This window comes from Amphimedon queenslandica, unplaced genomic scaffold (genome assembly GCF_000090795.2).
Source record: "Amphimedon queenslandica unplaced genomic scaffold, v1.1 AMPQUscaffold_13299, whole genome shotgun sequence".
NCBI classification, from domain to species: Eukaryota; Metazoa; Porifera; class Demospongiae; order Haplosclerida; family Niphatidae; genus Amphimedon; species Amphimedon queenslandica.
In genome coordinates, this window is record NW_003546465.1 from 40,177 (window position 1) to 64,220 (window position 24,044).

Sequence of the window (24,044 nt, forward strand, 5' to 3'; positions counted from 1 at the left end):
CGAGAACGAGAACCTCTAATGCATAAGTTGGTGGCTCTCACTAAGGCAAAAGACAGATTAGTTCTGATCCAATGGAGGGTTATACTGTAGTTTCGACTCCACTTGAGTGAGAGCTTGTCTGCTAATTTCTTAAGGAATTGTTGCATTTCTGTACCAATACAGCCATCAATAGTGGTGCAGAGTGGAGTAAAGCTTGCATGCCGAGATTCACAAGCACCAATATATTTGAGCTTCTTCTCCTTCTCTGCGATTCTCAATACATTTTTAACAGATTTAGAAAGATAGGACAGAGCATCTGAATCAATGACTCGAATATCAAAGACTGCTGTAGCCTGGGGCTGCCACACTCCTCGGGCACTGATGTCACCAATATGTTTTATTTTTATTTTTTATTATTTTTAATTTTTTAAAATTTATTTTATTTTATTTATGTTTTATTTTTATTTTTTATTATTTTTAATTTTTTAAAATTTATTTCATTTTATTTATGTTTTTTATTTTAATTTATTTTATTTATGTTTTATTTTATAAATTCTGTGGAAAGGTTATACAACAAAAATAAATAAATAAATGTGTTCTCTTTTAGTATAATTCTTTTTTAAAATTTTCCTTCTAGCAATTTCGTCACAGGATCATTGGATTCGAGCACAGGATGCACACGCTCAACCAACATGGCGACTACCATTACGGTCCCTACCCCAAAGCTGGGCAAACTCCAGAAAAGCTCGGCTACTCCATGTTAATTTCAGCTTCTTTTATTCTACACAGAGTGTACTTGGAGCTATTTCATTCATCTTATCTCCCCGGGGAGATTATGACTTACATCAATAGAGAAATGAATTGTGAAGATGTTGCAATGTGTATACTAGTGGCACAGTTTCTGCGTGACGTAGCTTGGCCTCAGAGTTCTGTGATATCCGTGAAACCTAGGGTACCGCTGAAAAACCTTGAGGCAACGACAGGTGAGAGAGAGAGAAAGAGGAAAGGAAAAGAAGATTGATTTACCATGTGATAAAAGTGGCTTAAATTTCTAAGTTATAGCATTTCATGAAGATTGGGCTTAGGAGAGTATTCTGCATTTATGTTGTGTAAAAGTTTTGAATTGATTCAAATCAAAATTGAAGTTGCTTAACAAGCCTATATAATGCAGTATTCATACTTTACTTCAAAGATGATACAGTTTATACAAGTACAATAGTTGATAACCACAGATAAGAGTATGAGAGTGCAACCCACAATAGCCTCACTCAAATATCAGGCTATAAAACAGTGAGGCCTTTCAAGTCTGAAATTGGTTTGTTTTTATTAATAGCACAAAAAATTTTTGAAGGGGCTACTGCCCTGCCATATTTGAACTAATTCTGGATTAAATTCAGCACTACTATTAACTACCGTACTAACGGGTTATTAAGTGCCCTTTGTTGTTAAATGCCTAGTTCTTATTAGGTGCCTAGCTCAATGTAGCTCTTAGCATGGGTTTGTTAAGTGCAGTACAAAACAGTAGGAGTCCAGACACTTTTTATAAACGTTGTGGCCACGAACAATATGTCAATAGAGTATTCTTCACCTGAGTCTTCACCACCCGCCATTGTAAAGCCAGTAAAGTGATTAATTAATTATTATTGTAAACCACACCTACTGTTTTTATTAAGCGCTGAGTCATTATTAAGCGCCCGTTTTTCTGTCATTTTCTGCATAAGCACCTACGCTTAATAACCCGTTAGTACGGTAATTGACTAATTGTTGGCCTCAAAAGTATAGAAAGTTGAAGAAAAGCATAATTGTACTGACATTAAGTGAATCAATGCAATACTGTAATTTTTTCTGATGCACATACATGTACATGTGAGGTACATGTATTTATAGCTGTGTAAAAATTTCGGATCAAAATTGAATTGTGTATCAGCATATCAGCATAGTTGATGACCACAGATAAGAGTATGAGAGTGCAACCCACAATAGCCTCACTCAAATATCAGGCTATAAAACCTTTCACTGTGTGCATTGTGTATTTGATCATAGTAGTATGTTTGCTGAGTTTACAAAATTTTTGGAGGGGCTAGTGCCCTGCCATATTAAAGTTTGAAAAATATTATAATAATAAAAGAGAATTGTATACAATTGTTATTATTATTATTATTATTATTCTTTAGGTGGTGGTCACAGAGGGCTGTCTAATCAGCTCAAGCACTACAACAAGAGGTCAGAGTGTCTCAATAAGTTTGCAGCTGCTTATGGCGGTCGGCTTCCCCTCCAATACATAACTGGGAGGATGTACAGAGAGCCTATTAAACCGTGGTACAACTTCAAACTTCAACAAATATAGATTATAATTTATCATTAAAATTTTAAATCGTCATTAATATACATGCAATTCTGTATTATTATTATTATGTATTATTATTAATATCTCTTATCTGGCATACATTAGTCTTTTTTACAATAATTATACAATAATTGTTATAAAAAAATTAAATAAAATTTTTATAAAGTTAATTAGGGTAGGCGTGGTTATTTTTACTAGCCACACCCACAATATGTTAAGATGGTTGAAAGACATATTGAGGCCATTAGGGAGGTCGCATGTGGAACTGAAAGGAACTGATCTTAATGGAAACCGATACTTTGAAAAAATAACGCCAAGTAATTAAAGGGGTGGAGCCAAATAAATAATGAATTTTAAATTATACAGGTGGTAGAGTGAGGCGATCCGTTGAATCGTCTGTAAGTAATCACAAGCATTTTAAGTATACCCAGGACTCTATACCACCGGAATGGGATAGTGAGATATTAATTGATGGGTGTGGCTTGTAATGATATGCCCCTCCCATTTTTAGGATGGCTGCGTGGCCTCACAGACACACCTCCAACAGTCAAAGTATGTATAATATGAAAGTATTTCACTAGATTGGGTTTACAAAAAGTTAATTGGAATATCATAAGAGCATCAATATTTATTTTAAAATGCAATAAAAATTGCGGATAATTTTGGAGCCATATTTTTTGGAAAGAAAAACATGGGCTATATAGTCAATGATATTTTTTTATAAATTTGACAATTTTTTAAAAATTTTAAAAATTATAATTAAGTGCACTGATCTGGTACATGTATTAATGTATGTCAATGGTTATATGGTGAAAGGACTGTATTGTGTTATTGAAGGAGACATGTAGCACTGTGTGTGTATGTATAGGATCAATTGAGACGTCTAGCAGAGATAGAGCTAATGAAGAAAAAAGTTAAAGAACTTGAAACAGCTAAAGTAAGAGGTATTATTACTATTATTATTATTATTATTATTATTATTATTATTATTATTATATTATTTTAGGATGATGGTAAGCTTTCATAAAATAAAATAATTGCATTAAATCCATTGCATCTTATATACAGTAGCTGGCGCTTTGGAACAAGGAACAGAAAGTGATGGTAAATGATCAATGCACTTCACATCATAAAATATCATTAAATCCTTTATTTTCATCACAGGTCATGCATCTTCACGTTCTTTTAGAGGACCAGCTGAAACTTCTGATGTTCCGTTGAGAAGTGGAAAAGACTTTACACCATCATCATGGAAACCAAACGACTGAATTTGTGTATAATAATAATGATTGTGTTTCTGCATTGAGTGATATTATAGGATTCTTGTAACATGCTATTTCACAATAGCACAATAGTAAAAATAATTATTATTATAATTAAAAAACTCTAAAACTTATTAAATTAAGAATTTCCTAGCAAAATATTTTAAAAAACAACAAGACGGTCACTACAAACATACAAGAAGCCATTTTTATCAAATGTTAATCCAAAAGGATTATCACACTGACTACCTTTAATTACAAAGTTACAAATAAATATACCATTACAAGTAAAGACTGATATATGCTTACTGTCACATTCACTAACATAAACTAGACCAGTAGCTGCAGTGTCTATTGTTATACCATATGGATAACTAAGCTGACCAGGACCAGATCCATAAGTACCAAACTGACCCACAAACTTTCCATCTCGAGAGAACTTCTGAATGCGATTATTATTACTATCAGTAACATACACTAATCCTTGACTGTCAATAGCAATGCCGCGTGGATACCAAAACTGTCCATTAGCTGATCCTTTACAACCAAATGAATGAGAGAAGGTTAGATCAGGATTCAAGATTTGTATACGATGATTATCCTTATCAGCAATATAAACCTGTCCTGCAAGAGAAATGGCTATACCATGAGGATACTTGAATTGTAGTGGTCCACTGCCCTCCTCACCAACTGATGCTATAAGGTATCCATCCATGCTTATCTTCTGGATCCTGTTACTATCAGATACAAGAATGAATTTGTCTGGAGTAATAGCTACACCACGAGGACAAGAAAACTTGACATCACTACTTCCTCCTTTCCCTCCTAATGATTTCAATTTCTTTCCTTCTCTATCCAGTATTGTTACACAGTCATCATTACGATCAGTTATTATAACATGATTATCATCATCATTTACAGCAACTCCACAGGAGCCATTAAGCTCAGAATTTATAGTAATATATAGTGGACGTGGATTAATGCTGTCACTCAGGTAAGGATTGAAAGGGACTAATAGTGAGGTATCCTCAAGGTGTACATCATATGCTTGTACTTTTACTGTATGAATACCACGTGTTGAAAGGTTACACTGTATCCTATACACTCCAGGATCAGTGCTGGTGGTAGTGACTGTAGTGTGATCATGAATGCATGGTTTGCCTTTTACTGGTACTAGACTACACCTCAGAGAAGAGACGGGAACACACAAAACAGATGAATCTGGTGCCTCAATTGATAGTGAAAATGAAAGTTTTTTCTCTTTTGGTAGACGTTCAAAAAAACCAACTTTCTTCACTCTACACTGCTGTAGTGCAGTAGAGGTCACAATATCTCCAATGTGATGAAGCGATTTGATATCTTTACTCAATACAAAATCAGCTTTTTCCTTTGGATGTAACTCCTCCACATTAATCCCTCCAGTAACTTCACTCATATGCTCCATCATCTGTTTCTTAGACCTCAGGACTTGTTGAGAACTGCCTGTCTTCAGACTCTGTTCCACATAATCTTCAACATCCTCCAGAAGACTCAAACTCTTTTCTGCTAATTTCATTTGCTCTGACAGCACCTTTAGTTTATCATCAGTGATCCTCTTTACCTGCTTAGTCAGTTTCCTCTCTGACTGACAAAGAACATTCATCATTTCCTCCACCATTTCATGTATTTCTTCTAAGACTCCTTCTCCTCTCTCTCTGATCTCACCCTCTCTCTCTACTAGAGCAGACAGGACCTTCTTAAGTCCTTCAATTTTCCCTTTTACCGGGTTAAGAGATTTCTCCAGTGCTTCTTTGTGTTTAGTAAAACTATCAGCTATTAGGTTATACTTGTGATCTTTATGAGCCAGCATAATACAATCACGACAGATAGATTCATCACATGTGTCACAGTAATACTTCAATGGCTCATCATGACTTGGTATGGGACAAATGAGAGGTGCCTCCTGTTTAGCTGGAGCTAGTAATTGAGAAGTAGAAGAGACATCAGAGGCTGTCACCTCATCAAGACTTGTCAGCTGATGGTTAGCAAAAAGAGCCCATTTCTTGTGGGTAGAGATACATTCTGTACAAAGGAATTGACTGCAGTCTTTGCAGTATCCGGTGGCATCAGCTGTAGTACAGTTGTCACAGGTGACCTGTTGAGGATTAGCTACTTTCTTCATTAGACTGTATATCTCTTTGAGGTTGTTTACATGAAATGCTACAGGAAAGGCTCCTACTCCTTCTTCTGGTAACTCTGTACAATGACGACAAGTGGGACAAGAGAGGTAATTGGTCTCATTCTTCCTATCCAGAGGTAATCCCTCCAGACAGTGCTCACAGAATGAATGTAGACAAGGTAAAGTCTTAGGATTGGTATAGTGGTCAAGACACACAGGACAGGTGAGCTGTTCCTCCAGTTTGAGGAGACCAGGAGAAGAAGATGAAGATGGTTTGGTCGAGGGTTCGGTTGCCATTTTGTACGTGAGAACAAAAAGTAAACAGTGAGTCCACTAGCACTGACCAGACAACCGTGACAACGCCCTAATGATGCCAGCCTACACAGTGATTGAATCATGAATGATGTCAGTCCTGATCCAGCCTAAGGCATCCTGAATCATGAATTTTGAGCAGCTAATATGACAATGAGCTAGCTCTGGATCAGCCTTGATACAGTTATGCTGGAATTCATACTAGTCAGCCAGAGCAACATGCATGATTCAGCAATGATACTTGTCAATACTGTAATCAGGCTCGATTCATTGATTTTGGGCAGTGTTTTGTATCATACATGCTAACTCTTGGCAGCGTACACAGCTTAAATCAGCAATATTGCCCAACATTAATGAATCAAGTACTGATACAGTCCTGAAAAGTAGTCTATCTTTGCTGATCATGTCTGTTGCTCTGGCCTGAACCAGTGCAAATTCTTTTTATGATTGTGCCACAACTGATATTTTATCATGGCTGATTGCCCAAAATGCACAATTATGATACACATACAAGGAATAGAAAGTAATGGTAATCATTGCACTTTACAACATAAAATATCATTAAATCCTTTACAGGCCATGCATCTTCACGTTCATTTAGAGGACCAGCTGAAACTTCTGATGTTCCTTTGAGAAGTGGAAAAGACTTCGCACCATCATCATGGAAACCAAACGACTGAATTATATCAACATGCTATGTTGTAACATTGATTGATTGATTATTAGTCAAAATCACTATAATATATGACATTTTGTCCTTGTTTTGTGTAATAGAAATGACAATGTAAATGGAGTTCAATATGATCACAACATGCATGTACACACACACACACACACACACACACACACACACACACACACACACACACACACACACACACACACACACACACACACACACACACACTAAATAAAGGCCACTCCAATAAGATTCATAGTTTCCCAATTCCCATTACAGAGGCGGGCCTGATGCGGGTGGGCGGGTTTGTTTATTTTCATTAAATTTATTCATTATCAGCTGTATAGTAAATTGCTTGTATAATCAATGCAAAACCACAATAATGAATAGCGATGCGGGCCGGTAATGGGAAACAAGGAATCAAATTGGAGTGCCCTAATGTATGTCAATGGTTATATTGAAAGCACTGTATTGTGTTATTGAAGGAGACACGTAGTACTGTATGTGTGTGTATAGGATCAGTTGAGACGTCTAGCAGAGATAGAGCTAATGAAGAAAAAAGTTAAAGAACTTGAAACAGCTAAAGTAAGAGGTATTATTATTATTGTTATTATTATTATCTCTTATTATTATTATATTATTCTAGGATGATGGTAAGCTTTCATAAAATAAAATAATTGCATTAAATCCATTGCATCTTATATACAGTAGTAGCTGGCGCTTTGGAACAAGGAACAGAAATTGATGGTAATTCATCAAAGCACACAACATAAAATATCATTAAATCCTTTATTATCATCACAGGTCATGCAGCTTCGCATTCATTTAGAGGACCAGCTGAAACTTCTGATGTTCCATTGAGAAGTGGAAAAGACTTTACGCCATCATCATGGAAACCAAACGATTGAATTATATCAACATGCTATGTTGTAACATTGATTGATTGATTATTAGTCAAAATCACTATAATATATGACATTCTGTCCTTGTTTTGTGTAATAGAAATGACAATGTAAATGGAGTTTATGTTATATGATCACAACATGCATGTACACACACACACATTAAATGGATGCCAAACTAAGATTAATGATCACAAAATGATTCTTGCAAGTTTTTCCGTCTCCAGTATAGTGGACACCAACTGGGACCCACTGGGTTCTATGAGCGATACAGAGCTCCGCCCATTAGGACACACCCCCTTTTTCTGACAAAAGAAATACTTGTCTAAAACCAGTTCTTTAAATTTTTCGGTAGAAGTAGAGTCCCACACTGTGCCCTCAATAGGGGCTACCCCTATAATAAGTAGTATTAATTAGTTTAAGATATTTTAGATAAAAAGTACATGTACATGTACATTCGTTACCATGGAGAGAGGCAGAAATCCCTTGAGACGGAAGTTGTAGAAATTCTTTTGATAATTGTTTAATCCCGTCACTCGAAGTTTTTATCATTTCTTCATCTCCGTAATCCAGGTGACGAACTGGGACCTCCTATCAGTGTAAACCACACCCACTTATAATTAGACAACCCCCAACAAAATATTAATAATAATACACATACGACTCATTAAAAATAAGAGAAACATATAATTTTTAATTTCAAAGCTAGTTTGTAAAATTTCTTTATTTTTCAAGGTAACTTAATGCATTATTGTTGTTTCTATGGCAACACAAACCCCACCCACCTCAATTAAATTATCTCCTTCCTGTCTGAGGCTGACAGTGTCCAGTAAGAGGCTCCTGTACCAGCACTCGTCACTGGATAGGGAGGATACTACTAGTCCTGATTGCAGTCTTGATACAGGCGGAGCTGTAATGCTGAACTGCTGGAGTGATTGCTGCAATGAAGTTAGGGCATCAGAACTATCACACAACTGAACCTGGAGATAATGATAATAGGAATAATCATGAAAGGTATTGTAACTTGAAAAATTTAAGTCAGAATTGACTCAAACTTTTTACATAGCATAAGTACATTAATATGTATCAGAAAATGTAATAAAAATTGGGGGTGATTTTTGAGCCATTTTTTGGAAAAAACCATGGGCTATATTATAGTACAGGGATTTTTTCAGATTTTGGCCAATTTATAAAAATGGTCATAACTTGAACAATTAAAGTCGGAATTAGCTCAAACTTTCTACATAGCATAAGGGCATCAATATGTATCAAAAAATGTAATAAAAATTTGGTGTAATTTCGGAGCCATTTTAAAGAAAAAACCATGGCTATAGTACAGGGATTTCTTCATAATGTACATGTACTTACTGTAAATTCATTAGGAGAAATACAGCTTGATACATAAACAAGTGCTGGCTCATCAGGCAACTGAACTGAAGGACAATCATTAATTGTAATGGAATAAGAAGGAAAGAATTCTGTGTGCTTGAGTAGCTCCTCATTAAGTGATACACCATCAGCAAATAATATACACTCAGAAGCTGAGACCATCTGAAAGAAAGAGAGAGAGGAAGAAATAATAAAATAGTACAAGCAAAATTAAAAACTAGAATATATGTATATGTTCATGTGCATGTACAGACCAGCCTCTACATAATGGACACTTTGGCATTAAAAAGTGTCTCTGTTATACAGAGGTGTCCTTTATGTGGAGGTTATTTTATGCAGTAAGGAATGTAATTGGTACACTAGGTGCTGTCCATTAAATGGAGGTGTACGCTATAGAGAGTGTCCATTAAGAGAGACTATACTGTACACATAATGTATGTACAATCCTCATACTTGTAATGTCAGTCTTGTATCAACATATTCATTAAGCCATAAAGTTGCTTCATTACTCCACCCACACTATTAATAAAAAATGAATTAATAAATAAGTTAATAACTAATTACATGAGGGGGTGGTACATCCTTCAATTGTGCTGACAATGCTTGGCTCGGTAATTCAAAAAGTGGATGTGGCAATGGACTCTTGAGATCTTTAGCCTCAACACTAAGGTAGTTCCCGTAATCAACAAACAAGACGGTCGCCTAAATAAAAATAAAACCACACCCAGTTCATGAGGTCTTACCGTTCCATCTTCCTTAAGGTCTAGAACTTGAACCCTGTACCAGTCCTCGCTGTATTTGGCACAACAGACCACACCCAATTCGGGTTTAAAGGGTGTGGAATCAACCTAAAAACAATAACAATACAAGAACTTATTATCTGTAACATTTACCTTTAAAATTTTGATAAAATAACATTGATAAAATACATGTACGTGTTACCTTTTCGTCGTTGCCATAGTGATCATTAATCAACTCGTTCAATTCGTCCAGTTTCAAAGTGCCCCGCCCCTCAATATGAACCACTATCAGTCCAGGGATTAGAATACCAATATCACGTAGAATCACACTCACTGGAGCTCCGCCCACCTAATTAATACTCATTAATTAATGAATATGAATATACTTACTGGTGGTAATGAAGGTTTTAATGAGTTTATGGGATATACAAGATCTTCAATGACGTTATTAATATTAGTGTCATCAATTGATAGTTGAACCGTGTAATGGTCCCCTGACCTAATGTCACATGACATCAAATAAAAAAATAATTCTCATAATTATAGTAACTCCCTCCATCCATCCCTCTCTCTCTCTCTTACTTGCTCTTCACTTGACATGTACAAAGTTTCTCAAAAGCCAACTCTTCAAACTTATCGTTAGCAGTTTCAGTCTCTGACAACAAACCATCCAACCTACACTGAACACCCTGTAGATAATAATAATAAAGAATCAGTAAATGAGGCTTACAGACTCAATCAATTTGCAAATACACACACAGACACACATATACCCTTGTGCATATGGCTTGTTTTTATTTATTTATTCATTAATTTATTCTTGTGGCAACAATAACTGCTTAAACCATAAATGTAGTAGAGGGATAAAGTTAGCCTGTTGAAAACTGAAAAGCTCCTCTAACTATTCAACAGGCTAACTTATGATTGATGAGTAAAACTATAATACATGGCTTCGCTCCTCCCATGATTTGAAACACCTACATATAGATATCCAAAGTTGTAAAAGTTAACTTATTTTCTTGGATAACTTTGCTGCGTGAAACGTGATCAATAATGAATTAATGAAAATAAGAATAATCTTTATCTAATAAACAACAAGTCGGCTATTACTAAAATCACAAACATACAAGAATCCATCTTTATCAAATGCTAATCCATAAGGATCATTAAACTGATCAATATCACTGCCTTTACTTCCAAACTTACTAACAAACGCACCATCACTAGTGAAGACTGATATACAATTATTGCCAATATCACTAACATACACTAGACCAGTAGCTACAGTGTCTATTGCTATACCCATTGGTTTATTAAGCTTTCCAGAAACAAACTTTTTATGACTAAAGTGACCCACAAATTTTCCATCTGGAGAGAACTTCTGAATGCGATGATTATCACTATCAGCAACATACACTAATCCTTGACTGTCAATAGCAATGTCACGTGGATACTTAAACTGTCCATTAGCTGATCCTTCACTACCAAATGAATGAGAGAAGGTTAGATCAGGATTCAAGACTTGTATACGATGATTGCCCCTATCAGCAATATAAACCTGTCCTGTTATAGGAGAAATGGCTATACCAGCAGGATACTTCAGATGTAGTGGTCCACTGCCCTCCTCACCAACTGATGCTATAAGGTCTCCTACCATGCTTATCTTCTGGATTCTGTGATTACTATCAGATACAAGAATGAATTTGTCTGGAGTAATGGCTATACCACGAGGAAAAGAAAACTTGACAATATCACTTCCTCCTTCCCCTCCTAATGATTTCACTTTCTTTCCTTCTCTATCCAGTATTGTTACACAGTGACCACGTAGCTCAGTTACTATAACATGATTATCATCAGTTACAGCAACTCCGCAAGGAGCCATAAGCTCAGTTATAGTACGTACTGGAGTGATGTTATCAAGGTAAGGATTGAAAGGGATGACTAGTGAGGTATCCTCAAGGTGTACATCATATACTTGTACTTTTACTGTATGAGTACCACTGGTTGAAAGGTTACACTGTATCCTATACACTCCAGGATTAGTGCTGGTGGCAGTGACTGTAGTGTGAATGGGTCGATCACCTTTACCAACTGGTACTAGACTACACCTCAGAGAAGAGAGGGGAACACACAAAACAGATGAATCTGGTGCCTCCATTGATAGTGAAAACGAAACTTTCTTCTCTTTTGGTAGACGTTCAAAGTAACCAACTTTCTTCACTCTACACTGCTGTAGTGCAGTAGATGAGTAGCTCACAACATCTCCAATGTGATGTAGTGATTTGATATCTTTACTCAATACAAAGTCGGCTTTTTCCTTTGGTTGTAACTCCTCCACATTGATCCCTGCAGTAACTTCACTCATAAGCTTCATCATCTGTTTATTTGATCTCAGGACTTGTTCAGGACTGCCTGTGTTCAGACTCTGTTCTACATCATTCTCAACATCCTCCAGAAGACTCAAACTCATTGCTGCTGATTTCATTTGCTCCGACAGCACCTTTAGTTTAGCATCAGTGACCCTCTTTGCCTGCTCAGTCAGTTTCCTCTCTGACTCACGAAGAACATTCATCATTTCCTCTACCATTTCATGTATTTCTTCTAAGACTCCTTCTCCTCTCTCTCTGATCTCACCCTCTCTCTCTGCTAGAGCAGACAGGACCTTCTTGAGTGCTTCCTTCTTTCCCTCAACTGGTGATAAACATTCTCTTAACTTTTGACAATGTTTAGTATAACTGTCAGTGATTAAGTTATATTCATGATGTTTGTGATCATGAGCTAAGCAGTTTACACAAATTACTGAATCACAAATTTCACAGAATAGCTCCAAAGGCTTTCCATGATCACTACATGTGGCCTCTTGAAGATTTGCTAATCTAAGACTGTACATCTCATTGAGGGTGTTGAGAGTGAATGCTACAGGAAAGGCTCCTGCTCCTTCTTCTGGTAACTCTGTACAATGGCGACAAGTGGGACAAGTGACGTAATAGGTCTTATTTTTCTTTTCCACAGGTAATCCTTCCAGACAGTGTTCACAGAATGAGTGATGGCAGGGTAGAATCTTAGGGTTGGTATAGTGGTCAAGACACACAGGACAGGTGAGCTGTTCCTCCAGTTTGAGGAGACTAGGAGTTGGTTTAATTGCCATTTCAACAAAATAAAATTGTTTATGCAAAGCAAGAACAAAAATGAACTGAGAAAAGATAAAGGTAGAAGACAACTTTAGTTGATGCTAACTTGTGGTTGACCTATGATGTTGTAAAGCAAGATGGTAATTTGATGAAGATAGAGGAGAAATGAACAATAAGAAAAAGAAGAAAGAGACAAAGGCAACGAAAACAAAGGAGAAGATTGATAACAAAAGAATTGGCTGTTAGCCACTAAAGCCTTGTGACTAAAGGAAGTTGAGTGCATTACCATGCCAACTTTACGCTATTGCTATACTGCCTTATTCGTCATAAAGTAAGGGCAATACAAAATTGTATGAGAAATCTATTGACAACAAAAAGTAAGTACACAGCTAGGCTATACAGAAACTGTTAATATAGGAAAAGAGGCATCCATCTATGATTGTACAGTTGTAACTATATAGCACCAAAGGAAACTATTCAAATAGCATCAAAGGAAACCATTCAAACCAAGTCCTTGTTTAGCTTCCAGCCCTACCTATAGAACTAATCCCTGAACATTTTACAGTATAAACTATCTATTCCATCATAGTTAAATAATCCTACTTACTTATTTAATTAACATGATTTCTCTAAAAGAGATCCAGTCATTTCTTAGAATATAGTATATACACTATTAATGTCATATTCTAACTTTCTAAGAATAAGAAAGCATCACTAAAAATGCATTATTGCACTATTTTATTTACTATCATAACTTCCTTTAGATTCACTGCTATCCTAAGAGGTCATCAGGGCTACTTTGTTTCATTCTTCTGCTCCATTTTGTTCTTGCTCATTCTGACTTCATTTTCTTATCGTTTGTTCTTGCTCTATCTTCATTTACAGTCTTCTACCTTTATCTCTCTTTATTTTTTGTTCTTGCAATTTTATTCTTTTCTTTAAATGGCAACCAAACCATCTTCTGGTCTCCTCAAACTGGAGGAACAGCTCACCTGTCCTGTGTGTCTTGACCACTATACCAACCCTAAGACTTTACCTTGTCTACATTCATTCTGTGAGCACTGTCTGGAGGGATTACCTCTGGATAAGAAGAATGAGACCTATTACCTCTCTTGTCCCACTTGTCGTCATTGTACAGAGTTACCAGAAGAAGGAGCAGGAGCCTTTCCTGTAGCATTCCACCTCAACAACCTCAAAGAGATACACAGTACTATGAAGAAGACAGCAGCAGTTTTGCCAAATCCTCAAGAGGCCATATGTAGTGATCATGGAAAACTTTTGGAGCTGTTCTGTGAAACATGTAATACAGTAATCTGTGTTACTTGTCAATTTCACAATCACAAACATCATAAATATAGCTTAATCACTGATTGTTATACTAAACACTGTCAAAAGTTAAGAGAATGTCTGTCACCAGTTGAGAAAAAGAAGGAAGCACTCAAGAAGGTCCTGTCTGCTCTAGCAAAGAGAGAGGGTGAGATCAGGGAGAGAGGAGAAGGAATCTTAGAAGAAATACATGAAATGGTAGAGGAAATGATGAATGTTCTTCGTCAGTCAGAGAGGAAACTGACTGAGCAGGCAATGAGGGTCACTGATGCTAAACTAAAGGTGCTGTCAGAGCAAATGAAATCAGCAAAAAAGAGTTTGAGTGTTCTGGAGGATTTTGAGAATGATGTGGAACAGAGTCTGAAGACAAGCAGTCCTCAACAAGTCCTGAGGTCAAATAAACAGATGATGGAGCGTAAGAGTGAAGTTATGGCAGGCAATGTGGAGGAGTTACATCCAAAGGAAAAGGCCGACTTTGGATTGAGTAAAGATATCAAATCGCTACATCACATTGGAGATATTGTGACCTCTACTGAATTACAGAAGTGTAGAGTGAAGAAGATTGATTGCATTGAGCGTTTACCAAAGAAGGTGTCTTTTTCACTATCAATGGAGGCACCAAATTCATCACTTTTGTGTGTTCCCGTCTCTTCTCTGAGGTGTAGTCTAGTACCAGTTGGTAAAGGTGATCAACCCATTCACACTACAGTCACTACCACCATCACTGATCCTGGAGTGTATAGAATACAGTGTAACCCTTCAACCAGTGGTGCTCATACAGTAAAAGTACAAGTATATGATGTACAACTTAAGGGTACCTCATTAGTCATCCCTTTCAATCCTTACCTTGATAACATCACTCCTTTAGATATGAGGGAATTTGATGGTCCTTGTGGAGTTGCTATGAGCTTTGATAATCTTACAATAATAACTGAGTTTAGTAGTAACTGTGTAAGGCTAGATGGAGAAGGAAAGAAGTTAGGAGGGAAAGGAGGAAGTGGTCATGTCCAATTTTCTTCTCCTCGTGGTGTAGCCATTACTCCAGGCAAATTCATTCTTGTGTCTGATAATCACAGGATCCAGAAGATAAGCATGGATGGATACTGTAAAGCATCAGTTGGTGAGAAGGGCAGTGGACCACTACAACTTAATACTCCTTGCGGTATAGCCATTTCTCCTATAACAAGACAGGTTTATATTGCTGATAGTGGTAATCATCGTATACAAGTCTTGAATCCTGATCTAACCTTCTCTCATTCATTTGGTAGTAAAGGATCAGCTAATGGACAATTTAAGTATCCACGTGACATTGCTATTGACCGTCAAGGATTGGTGTATGTTACTGATATTGATAATCATCGCATTCAGAAGTTCTCTCCAGATGGAAAGTTTGTCGGTCAGTTTGGTACTAAAGGATCTGGTCCTGGACATCTTAATAAGCCAATAGGCATAGCAATAGACACTGCAGCTACTGGTCTAGTGTATGTTAGTGAAGATGGCAATAATCGTATATCAGTCTTCACTAGTGGTGGTGTGTTTGTTAACAGCTTTGGAAGTAAAGGCAGTAATACTGGTCAGTTTAGTAGTCCTAGTGGATTAGCATTTGACAAAGATGGATTTTTGAAAGTCTGTGATTTTAAAAATAAGCGACTTGTAATGTACTAATTTATGATTACTATTTTGAGTATTATTTTTCATTAATTATTTAAAATACAAACTACATTGGCATATAATTAAATTGGAGTTGCCAAGAGAAGCGCAAATGAGTGAAAATGCCAATATGGTAGATGGACCAAGAGCAAAATTCTTATGTGGCTTCCTTGATAAATTACAATGAATGTGTTCAAAAATGGTTCACCATGCAAGAGTTGAAGCAAGATCTTTACACATTTATAAAATTTTTACTATTTAGCATTTAAACATATACATGTAACTCTAAAAACTATAAATGCACTTAAGTAATAATAATAATAAAATTAGAACAATTCCTTGTTTATTTTCATGGCCCAAATGCAAACAGCCAGTAAAATACATTATTTTGTATCTGCATTTCTTGTATTTTAATTTTTATTAAACATAATCAATAAAAATCAAATTAAAACAAACAAATATAATAAACAACAAGTCGATTATTATACTTATTACAAACATACAATACTCCATCTTTATCAAATTCTAAACTACAAGATTTATTAAAATGATCAATATCACTGCCATAATTTCCAAACCTACTAACAAACACTCCATCACTAGTGAAGACTGATATAAAGGTTAAAAGACTGAACACCCTATTAAAGTAGTAAAATAAGGACCAGAAGTGAATCTGTCTGTTTTTTGTAAAGGCATTCTACGTGTATCTTTACTTTTAAAAATTAAATAACCTAATCTTCACCGAAATCAGGTGAAATAAAATGGTGCCATCAAAAGGGAGCAAATCTTATGATTTTATTTACAGCAAACGGTCAATCAAACTGAACTGATGACGTGCAGCAGTAAGAGAGGTTAAGAAAGTAAATTTAAATCTAATAAAACTCTGATCTTTGAAACCTGTAAAAACTAGCTATAGAGCTGCTACATTTGTGCAGTGACAGTTTCTACCTTAATGGTTGCAGATGATGTAAGATGGGTACCGTATAAGAGGTTTCTTCAAGGGAAATATATTTTGCAAAATCTACTTGAATCCCAATTTGCAGATTTTAATTTTGCAACTTCTACTACATGCCATGCGGGTACCGTATTAAATTGATTTTCGCAAATCAGGAAGGAATTCGATAATTTGTGAAATTCACAACCCTAATAAAAAACACTTATACAGTAACTTTATTCTTGAGAACTGTCAAGAACTAGCTCCAAATTTGCATTCAAAATTCTACTGTACCTAAACATGTATACACATACATCTATACTTTGATTACTTGGGCTTGCCCCCTCAATGTTTTACATCCGTCTAGTTACAAATGTATCTTAACTTGTCTAAATCAACCTCAAACTGTAAAAAAATTAATAATTAATAGACAAAAATTTCATTAGCAGTAGAGTTACAAACATAAAAAAATCCATCTTTATCAAATGCTAATCCACAAGGAAGATTATCTTCCCCTCCAAACTTCCTAACAAACACGCCATCACTAGTGAAGACTGATATACGATTATTGCCTCCTTCACTAACATACACTAGACCAGTAGCTGCAGTGTCTATTGCTATACCTATTGGCTCTTTAAGCATTCCAGAGCCAAATCTTTTATTGCCAAAATGACCCATAAACTTTCCATCTGGATAAAACTTTTGAATGCGATGATTATAAGTATCAGTAACATAAAGTAATCCTTGACAGTCAAAAGCAATGTCGAATGGAGACTTAAACTGTCCATTAGCTGATCCTTCACTACCAAATGAATGAGAGAAGGTTAGATCAGGATTCAAGACTTGTATACGATGATTATCCCTATCAGCAATATAAACCTGTCCTGTTATAGGAGAAATGGCTACACCAGAAGGATCATTAAATTGTAACGGTCTACTGCCCTCCTCACGAACTGATGCTATAAGGTCTCCATCCATGCTTATCTTCTGGATCCTGTGCTTATCAGATACAAGAATGAATTTGTCTGGAGTAATGGCTACACCATGAGGAGAAGAAAACTCAACATTACCACTTCCTCCTTCCCCTCCTAATGATTTCACTTTCCTTCCTTCTCTATCCATTATTGTTACACAGTGACCACCATACTCGATTACTACAACATGATTATCATCAGTTACAGCCACTTCCCAGGGACACTTAAGCCCAGTTATAGTACGTACTGGAGTGATGTTATCAAGGTAAGGATTGATAGGGATGACTAGTGAGGTATCCTTGAGGTGTACATCATATACTTGTACTTTTACTGTATGAGTACCACTGGCTGAAGGGTAACACTGTATCCTATACACTCCAGGATCAGTGCTGGTGGTAGTGACTGTAGTGTGAATGGATTCATCACTTTTATCAACTGGTACTAAACTACACCTCAGAGAAGAGACGGGAACACACAAAACAGATGAATCTGGTGCCTCTATTGATAGCGAAAACGAAGCTGCTTTGCCAGCAGGTGTAATACGATCAATCTTCTTCACTCTACACTGCTGTAGTGCAGTAGATGAGTAAGTCACAATATCTCCAATGTGATGTAGTGATTTGATATCTTTACTCAATACAAAGTTGGCCTTTTCCTTTGGATGTAACTCCTCCACATTGATCCATGCAGTAACTTCACTCATACGCTCCATCATCTGTTTTTTAGACCTCAGGACTTGTTGAGGACTGCCTGCCTTCAGACTCTGTTCCACATAATCCTCAACTTCCTCCAGAAGACTCAAACTCATTTCTGCTGATTTCATTTGCTCTGACAGCGCCTTTAGTTTAGCATCAGTGACCCTCTTTGCCTGCTCAGTCAGTTTCCTCTCTGACTGACGAAGAACAGCAATCATTTCCTCTACCATTTCATGTATTTCTTCTAAGACTCCTTCTCCTCTCTCTCTGATCTCACCCTCTCTCTCTGCTAGAGCAGACAGGGCCAGACAAACTGCTTCCTTCTTTCCCTCGACTGGTGATAGACATTCTCTTAACTTTTGACAGTGTTTAGTATAACTGTCAGTGATTAAGTCAGATCCATGACCTTTGTGATTACGAAATTGACAGGTAACACAAACCACCATGTTGCATGTTTCACAGAATAGCTCCAAAGGCTTTCTATGATCACTACACATGGCCTCTTGAGGATTTGGCAAAACTGATGTCTTCTCCATCGCACTGTGTATCTCTTTGAGGTTGTTGAGGTGGAATGCTACAGGAAAGGCTTCTGCTCCTTCTTCTGGTAACTCTGTACAATGACGACAAGTGGGACAAGAGAGGTAATAGGTCCCATTCTTCTTATCCAGAGGTAATCCCTCCAGACAGTGCTGACAGAATGAATGTAGACAAAGTAAAGTCTTAGGGTTGGTATAGTGGTCAAGACACACAGGACAGGTGAGCTGTTCCTCCAGTTTGAGGAGACCAGGAGAAGAAGATAAAGATGGTTTGTTTGCCATTTAAAGAAAAGAATAAAATTGTGTACGCACAACAAGAACGAAAAATGAAGAGAGATAAAGGTAGAAGACGGTAAATAAAGATAGAGCAAGAACAAACAATAAGAAAATGAAGAAGCTAGAACGAAACAAAGACAGCCCTGATGACCTCTTTTAAAGATATTCATAAGTTCTATTGACCAAAGGAAGTTATGATATAGTAGTAAGTGATGCTATCTGAGTATCTTATTTTTTAGTATTTGACATTAATAGTGCACAATACATAAAATTGTAAAAAATAATCCCAAGTAGAAAGAATATGGTATAACATTAAGGCCTGGTTTACAAGACGCTAGCCTAATCTGCATCGTTTTTGCTATGACTGTTTTCAGGTGTTTACACTAATCCAGCAGCTGCTTTTTTATTGGACTTTATCATTCGTTTATAGAGTTATCCATTTTGGTATTCGTTTTTCTTTTCTTTGGATTTGATATGCGTTTTCTTGTGTTTTAGTTTTACTTTAAAACGTAGTCGTGTAAACCAGGCCTAAATGTGTAGGTCATACAATATGGTAGCACTAAATGTACATTTCATGAATACATCAATGATGCTTTTGCAATACATGTACATGTACACATACATGTACATGTACATGCTACACTTACTTGAAAAGGTAGTGTATAGAATTCCTTAGGCAACTCCCTCAACTGATTGATCTCAACCAGTTCATAATTACCATAATCAGGGTAACACACATGCACCCTCCCTTCACTGGTCAAACCAGTCAGACCGGCTACTGATACCAGTTTAGTGCGGCACCATGAACCATCCTCCCAACACAATGCATACAGACGCTCAGGGTTCAATTTTTTGGGAGGAGCTACAAAAAGTGAAACCACAAATAATTGTATAGCTAGTACTTCGTACTTTTATACTATACATGTATATGTAGTTTATGCATACTTACTGCTTTTAAAATAATAATAATAATAATAATACATGTACATGTTAAATCAAGCATTATTCTATTAATTTCAATAAAAATATCTTGTTATCATTCATTATCATCATCATTATTATTATTGAATACATTATTATTTATTATTATTATTATTATTGAATACATTATTTATTATTATTATTATTATTACTATTATTATTATTTACCATGTTTATTTTCATTAAAGTGTTCATATATTGAATCCTCTAGTCTTTGGAGTGCTTCAGTGGTTGATGGTGAATTATGTTGTACATAAAAGTGAAGCAATGACTTTATTGATGCCACTAATACATAAATGCCATCTTCTGACGACAAGGGCAACTCTACAGTAGCTATTATGAAAGGAGAAAGGGAGAGATGAAAAGAAAAATATGGGAGAGACAGAGGGAGAGAATGAGAGTAAAGATTAAGTATTAGGGTATTTATTTAAAATTTTTTTACAAGGCAGTGGAGGATAATCTGTCTTTTCTTCCTTCTCCTCCTTCTTCTCTTGTTCAATTTCTTTCTTTATGGAAATTATAGGATTGCCTTCAACCGGACTATAAAATAATACAGGGTAATGGCATAAAAATACTATCAGTTTTTTTTCTAAACATCAAATTGTTGATGAAGTACCATTAACAGAAAAATATTACAATTTATTTTTAACATTACCAGTTAGTTTTCACAAAAGGCAGTTTCATTATTCTATCCAGTATAACTGATGGCTCTTCATTATAAGCCTCAGAGTATTTCTTGGCTAATACCTTACCCCACAAACCATTGGGTTTGTCTTTTAGTTCCTCTCGTAACCACTCGGCAAGAGAAGTGGGAGGAGCTATGGTAACAATTACAATCACATGATAGTCACATGATAGTCACATGATTGTCATGTGATGGGTTAAAGGCTTACCTGCAGTTGGCTTTGAAGATCTGCTGTTAGCCACTGGAGACTAAAGAGAGAGATAAATGGATATGCATGCACATAGTTTCTCTTCACTTACTTTATCTCTTGAGTTAGGGAATGCTCTCATTCCACCAGTTAATTGTGAATGGACTATCTCCCTAGCACCACCTGAAACTGAGAGGAAGAGAAAGAGGAAAGGGAAAAGAAAAGGCAATGCATATGTAATTCCTCCTCTTAAGTTTGAGCTGATTTCAATTGAAAGTGATTTTTTACCAAATTTTTTAAATTGCTCCAAAATCGGGCCAAAGTCCCTGTACTATAGTACAGTGTAGGAGGGAACTGAGCCCTTAAATAAACATTTTTTAAAAACAAAATAGATATAACACAGGGATAAATAGTAGGTTAGTACAGGGTCTCGGGCCAAATTTCGCCAAAAATGAAAAGGAGAGAATTCTTCATTTTTATAATTTTCTCTGATGCATATACATGTTCTTATGTTGTGTAGAAAGTTTCAACAAATTCTGATCAAAATTAGATTTTTTATGAATTTTTAAACTTGCTTTAAAATCGGACAAAAGTCCCTGTACTATAGTACAGGGACTTTGGTAAAATTTCGCCAAAAATTAAAAAGAGAGAATTCTCAAATTTTATAACTTTTTCTAATACATATACATGTTCTTATGTTGCGTAGAAAGTTTGAGCTGATTACAATAAAAATTGGATTTTTTTACAAATTTTTAAACTTGCTCCAAAAGCCTATGCCATGCATACTATAATCCTTATCAGTTCATAAATCGTGTTTTTAGCGGAAACCTGTACACATACATGTAACTAGTTATATCAATACTCAGTAACGTTATATTTTGAAAAATCACCTGTTACTCTAAGTGGTGGAGGAGAAGAGAGGCTTCCAGAAGGCGACATATCAAGCCTCCGATAGTAAAGAGCTCTTAATGAATGGACATATTTCTTGGGAGTGTTCCAATACTTATACTCAACAATACCCCACAGTTTAATCCTCACACCCCCTTCAGAAGGGAGGGACAGAGGATCAGGATATATCTAAGATAATTGCAAAAAGGAAAATTAATAAATTTTGTTTAAACAATTTATAATTAATCTTACATGTACATGTATTATTACATGTACATGTACATGTACGTGTATATTTAGGAGGAAATTGGCACAAAATTAACTTGGCAATTCCATCAGGATAAATATTAATCTGCTATTTGTTTTAGCCAATTACTATCTATCGTAAGTTACAACACAAATAGGGATTTGCCTGAGGCCACACCCACTAATTAACAACCCACCGACACATTCCAGTGTTTCCTGGTGAAGAAAACGTTTACATTCTGAAACTGTTTTCCTTGATTAAAGTTTCTATTGTGAAATAAGAGAACGCGAAACTGATCTCGATACTGAGTAATCTCCTTATGAAGTCCAGGGTAACCCTCCACAACAACCTAATGCAAGAACAAAATTTTTATGAGTGCAAAATTTTACTGGGCAATCTAAAATTTTTTGAAAAACTCACAATTTTTTCACGAAACTCATCTCTCGATGTAATCAGTTGAGGGATGGTGAGGAATGGGGCGTGATGTAATTCCGGGTTAAAAGGGGGAATCCCTATTACGTAATAAGGCCGTCATTGTCATAGCAACGCCATATATGGTAACGTACCTGAAGATGACTTTTCATGTGCAGGAAAACCTTTTAAAATGATTAATTAAGTATGTGGGTGGAGAATGTACACGTACTTTGACTTGGTGGAGTTTTGTTGCTTAAGAATGAGGCTCCTTCCCCTAATTAATTAATTAATATTAATGAATAATTAATTAATGTTAATGACTAATTAATTAATTAGAAACATTAGTACATGCATTAACACATGTAATGTTAACAGCTGTAGTCAATTTGAATCAACTCCATATGTGGGCACAAAATCACCAAAAAAAAAAACAAACTTAACTTAATTTGCTTAAAATTTTGCTTTTTTCAAATGTACCCATTCTTATTATTAAAAATAAATTAAAAAATAGTAATAATAATGACGTACTTTGTTGCTGAAGACTAAATTTTGAACTTGGCAAAGACTGGGATTTTATACTAGCAGAAGAAATTAGAGGAGGAGGAGATGAAGGAGAAAGTAGAGGAGGAGGAGGAGGAGAAGGGAGACAAGAAAAAATAAGAGGAGGAGGAGAAGAAGGGAGTACGGGGGAAAGAGAAAGACAGCACGGGGGGAAGAGAGAAAGGGGAGGATTCGAGAGAGGGAGAAAAAACGGAGAGGGAAGGAGAGCAGGCCGTGATAAACTTTAATAAAATGACACACAGTTCCAACACAAATACATACTTACATTGGCTGCCCGTAAAGCGGTCTTCTAACTGGCCGATTTGCCCGCCTACGAGGCCCAACCATCGCCATATGCCGGGAGATGCTAGGCGGTGGCCGGGCCGTGCTTGCCTTGCGTAACTTTGAAAGACTCGGCTTTTTCTGACGAGCAACCAAACTGGCAACATGCTGGGTTTCCTGAGTCGCCACTACATAATAGGTAGGCTCTCCAGTGGGGCCGATACCGGATCTGAGGACGTCTGGGTGGTCACGGGCGAATTCATCCATGTTTGAATATCCCAGCTGTCTCAATGGTGGATCAGAGCCGATCATACTCCTGTAGTCTTTAGCAAAAGCTCTTTTTAGGACGCCCAGGGGCGCAGAGAGGAGTATGGAGCGCGTGTCGACTTTGAATCGCTCCAAAAGTTTTTGCCTTTCGTCCCCTGAAGACATTTTAGGCTTTGCTGTACTACAGTCTAGTCAGCCACGTTTGTAGTAGGTGTGGTTGGCTAGATTAAGTGGGCGGAGCTCTTTAATATTTGACCCACGTG

The 24,044-nt window shown here is 36.4% G+C and overlaps 4 protein-coding genes and 1 long non-coding RNA gene across 5 annotated transcripts in view; 3 read left to right on the forward strand and 2 right to left on the reverse strand.

Annotated features, from left to right (window-relative positions):
- LOC105313464 (exostosin-like 2) overlaps nucleotides 1-2,443 on the forward strand; it is a 4,323-nt gene extending 1,880 nt beyond the window's left edge. Inside the window, exons 3-4 of the mRNA XM_011406915.2 lie at nucleotides 617-962; nucleotides 2,154-2,443. Coding sequence (XP_011405217.2) covers nucleotides 617-962; nucleotides 2,154-2,326 — 519 coding nt within the window. The 3' untranslated portion in view covers nucleotides 2,327-2,443. The remainder of the gene's footprint in view (nucleotides 1-616; nucleotides 963-2,153) is intronic.
- Nucleotides 2,444-2,507: 64 nt separating this feature from the next.
- LOC105313465 (mimitin, mitochondrial-like) lies at nucleotides 2,508-3,747 on the forward strand. The gene is made up of 7 exons (XM_019998936.1): nucleotides 2,508-2,643; nucleotides 2,693-2,782; nucleotides 2,838-2,878; nucleotides 3,195-3,263; nucleotides 3,333-3,339; nucleotides 3,395-3,430; nucleotides 3,491-3,747. The coding sequence occupies exons 1-7, from the start codon at nucleotides 2,538-2,540 to the stop codon at nucleotides 3,592-3,594; spliced, it is 453 nt and encodes a 150-aa protein (XP_019854495.1). The 5' UTR covers nucleotides 2,508-2,537; the 3' UTR covers nucleotides 3,595-3,747.
- Nucleotides 3,748-3,833: 86 nt separating this feature from the next.
- LOC109583529 (E3 ubiquitin-protein ligase TRIM33-like) lies at nucleotides 3,834-5,809 on the reverse strand. The gene is made up of 2 exons (XM_019998916.1): nucleotides 5,253-5,809; nucleotides 3,834-3,837 (listed from the first exon to the last, which is right to left on the reverse strand). Exons 1-2 carry the CDS (start codon nucleotides 5,747-5,749, stop codon nucleotides 3,834-3,836), a joined length of 501 nt encoding a protein of 166 aa, XP_019854475.1. The 5' UTR covers nucleotides 5,750-5,809.
- Nucleotides 5,810-7,150: 1,341 nt separating this feature from the next.
- On the forward strand, nucleotides 7,151-7,758 carry LOC109583540 (uncharacterized). The gene is made up of 4 exons (XR_002185570.1): nucleotides 7,151-7,322; nucleotides 7,384-7,390; nucleotides 7,449-7,484; nucleotides 7,542-7,758. It is a non-coding gene; the product is annotated as an uncharacterized LOC109583540 (long non-coding RNA).
- Nucleotides 7,685-24,012, reverse strand: LOC105313466 (tudor domain-containing protein 7A-like). The gene is made up of 23 exons (XM_019998931.1): nucleotides 23,519-24,012; nucleotides 23,221-23,270; nucleotides 22,922-22,966; nucleotides 22,845-22,874; nucleotides 22,699-22,790; nucleotides 22,475-22,627; nucleotides 22,034-22,220; nucleotides 21,256-21,332; nucleotides 21,165-21,204; nucleotides 20,927-21,089; nucleotides 20,714-20,811; nucleotides 20,440-20,604; nucleotides 19,938-20,152; nucleotides 10,351-10,457; nucleotides 10,159-10,267; nucleotides 9,971-10,117; nucleotides 9,772-9,876; nucleotides 9,593-9,730; nucleotides 9,482-9,547; nucleotides 9,008-9,190; nucleotides 8,425-8,619; nucleotides 8,104-8,230; nucleotides 7,685-8,033 (listed from the first exon to the last, which is right to left on the reverse strand). Exons 1-23 carry the CDS (start codon nucleotides 23,944-23,946, stop codon nucleotides 7,831-7,833), a joined length of 3,123 nt encoding a protein of 1,040 aa, XP_019854490.1. The 5' UTR covers nucleotides 23,947-24,012; the 3' UTR covers nucleotides 7,685-7,830.
- Nucleotides 24,013-24,044: the final 32 nt, after the last annotated feature.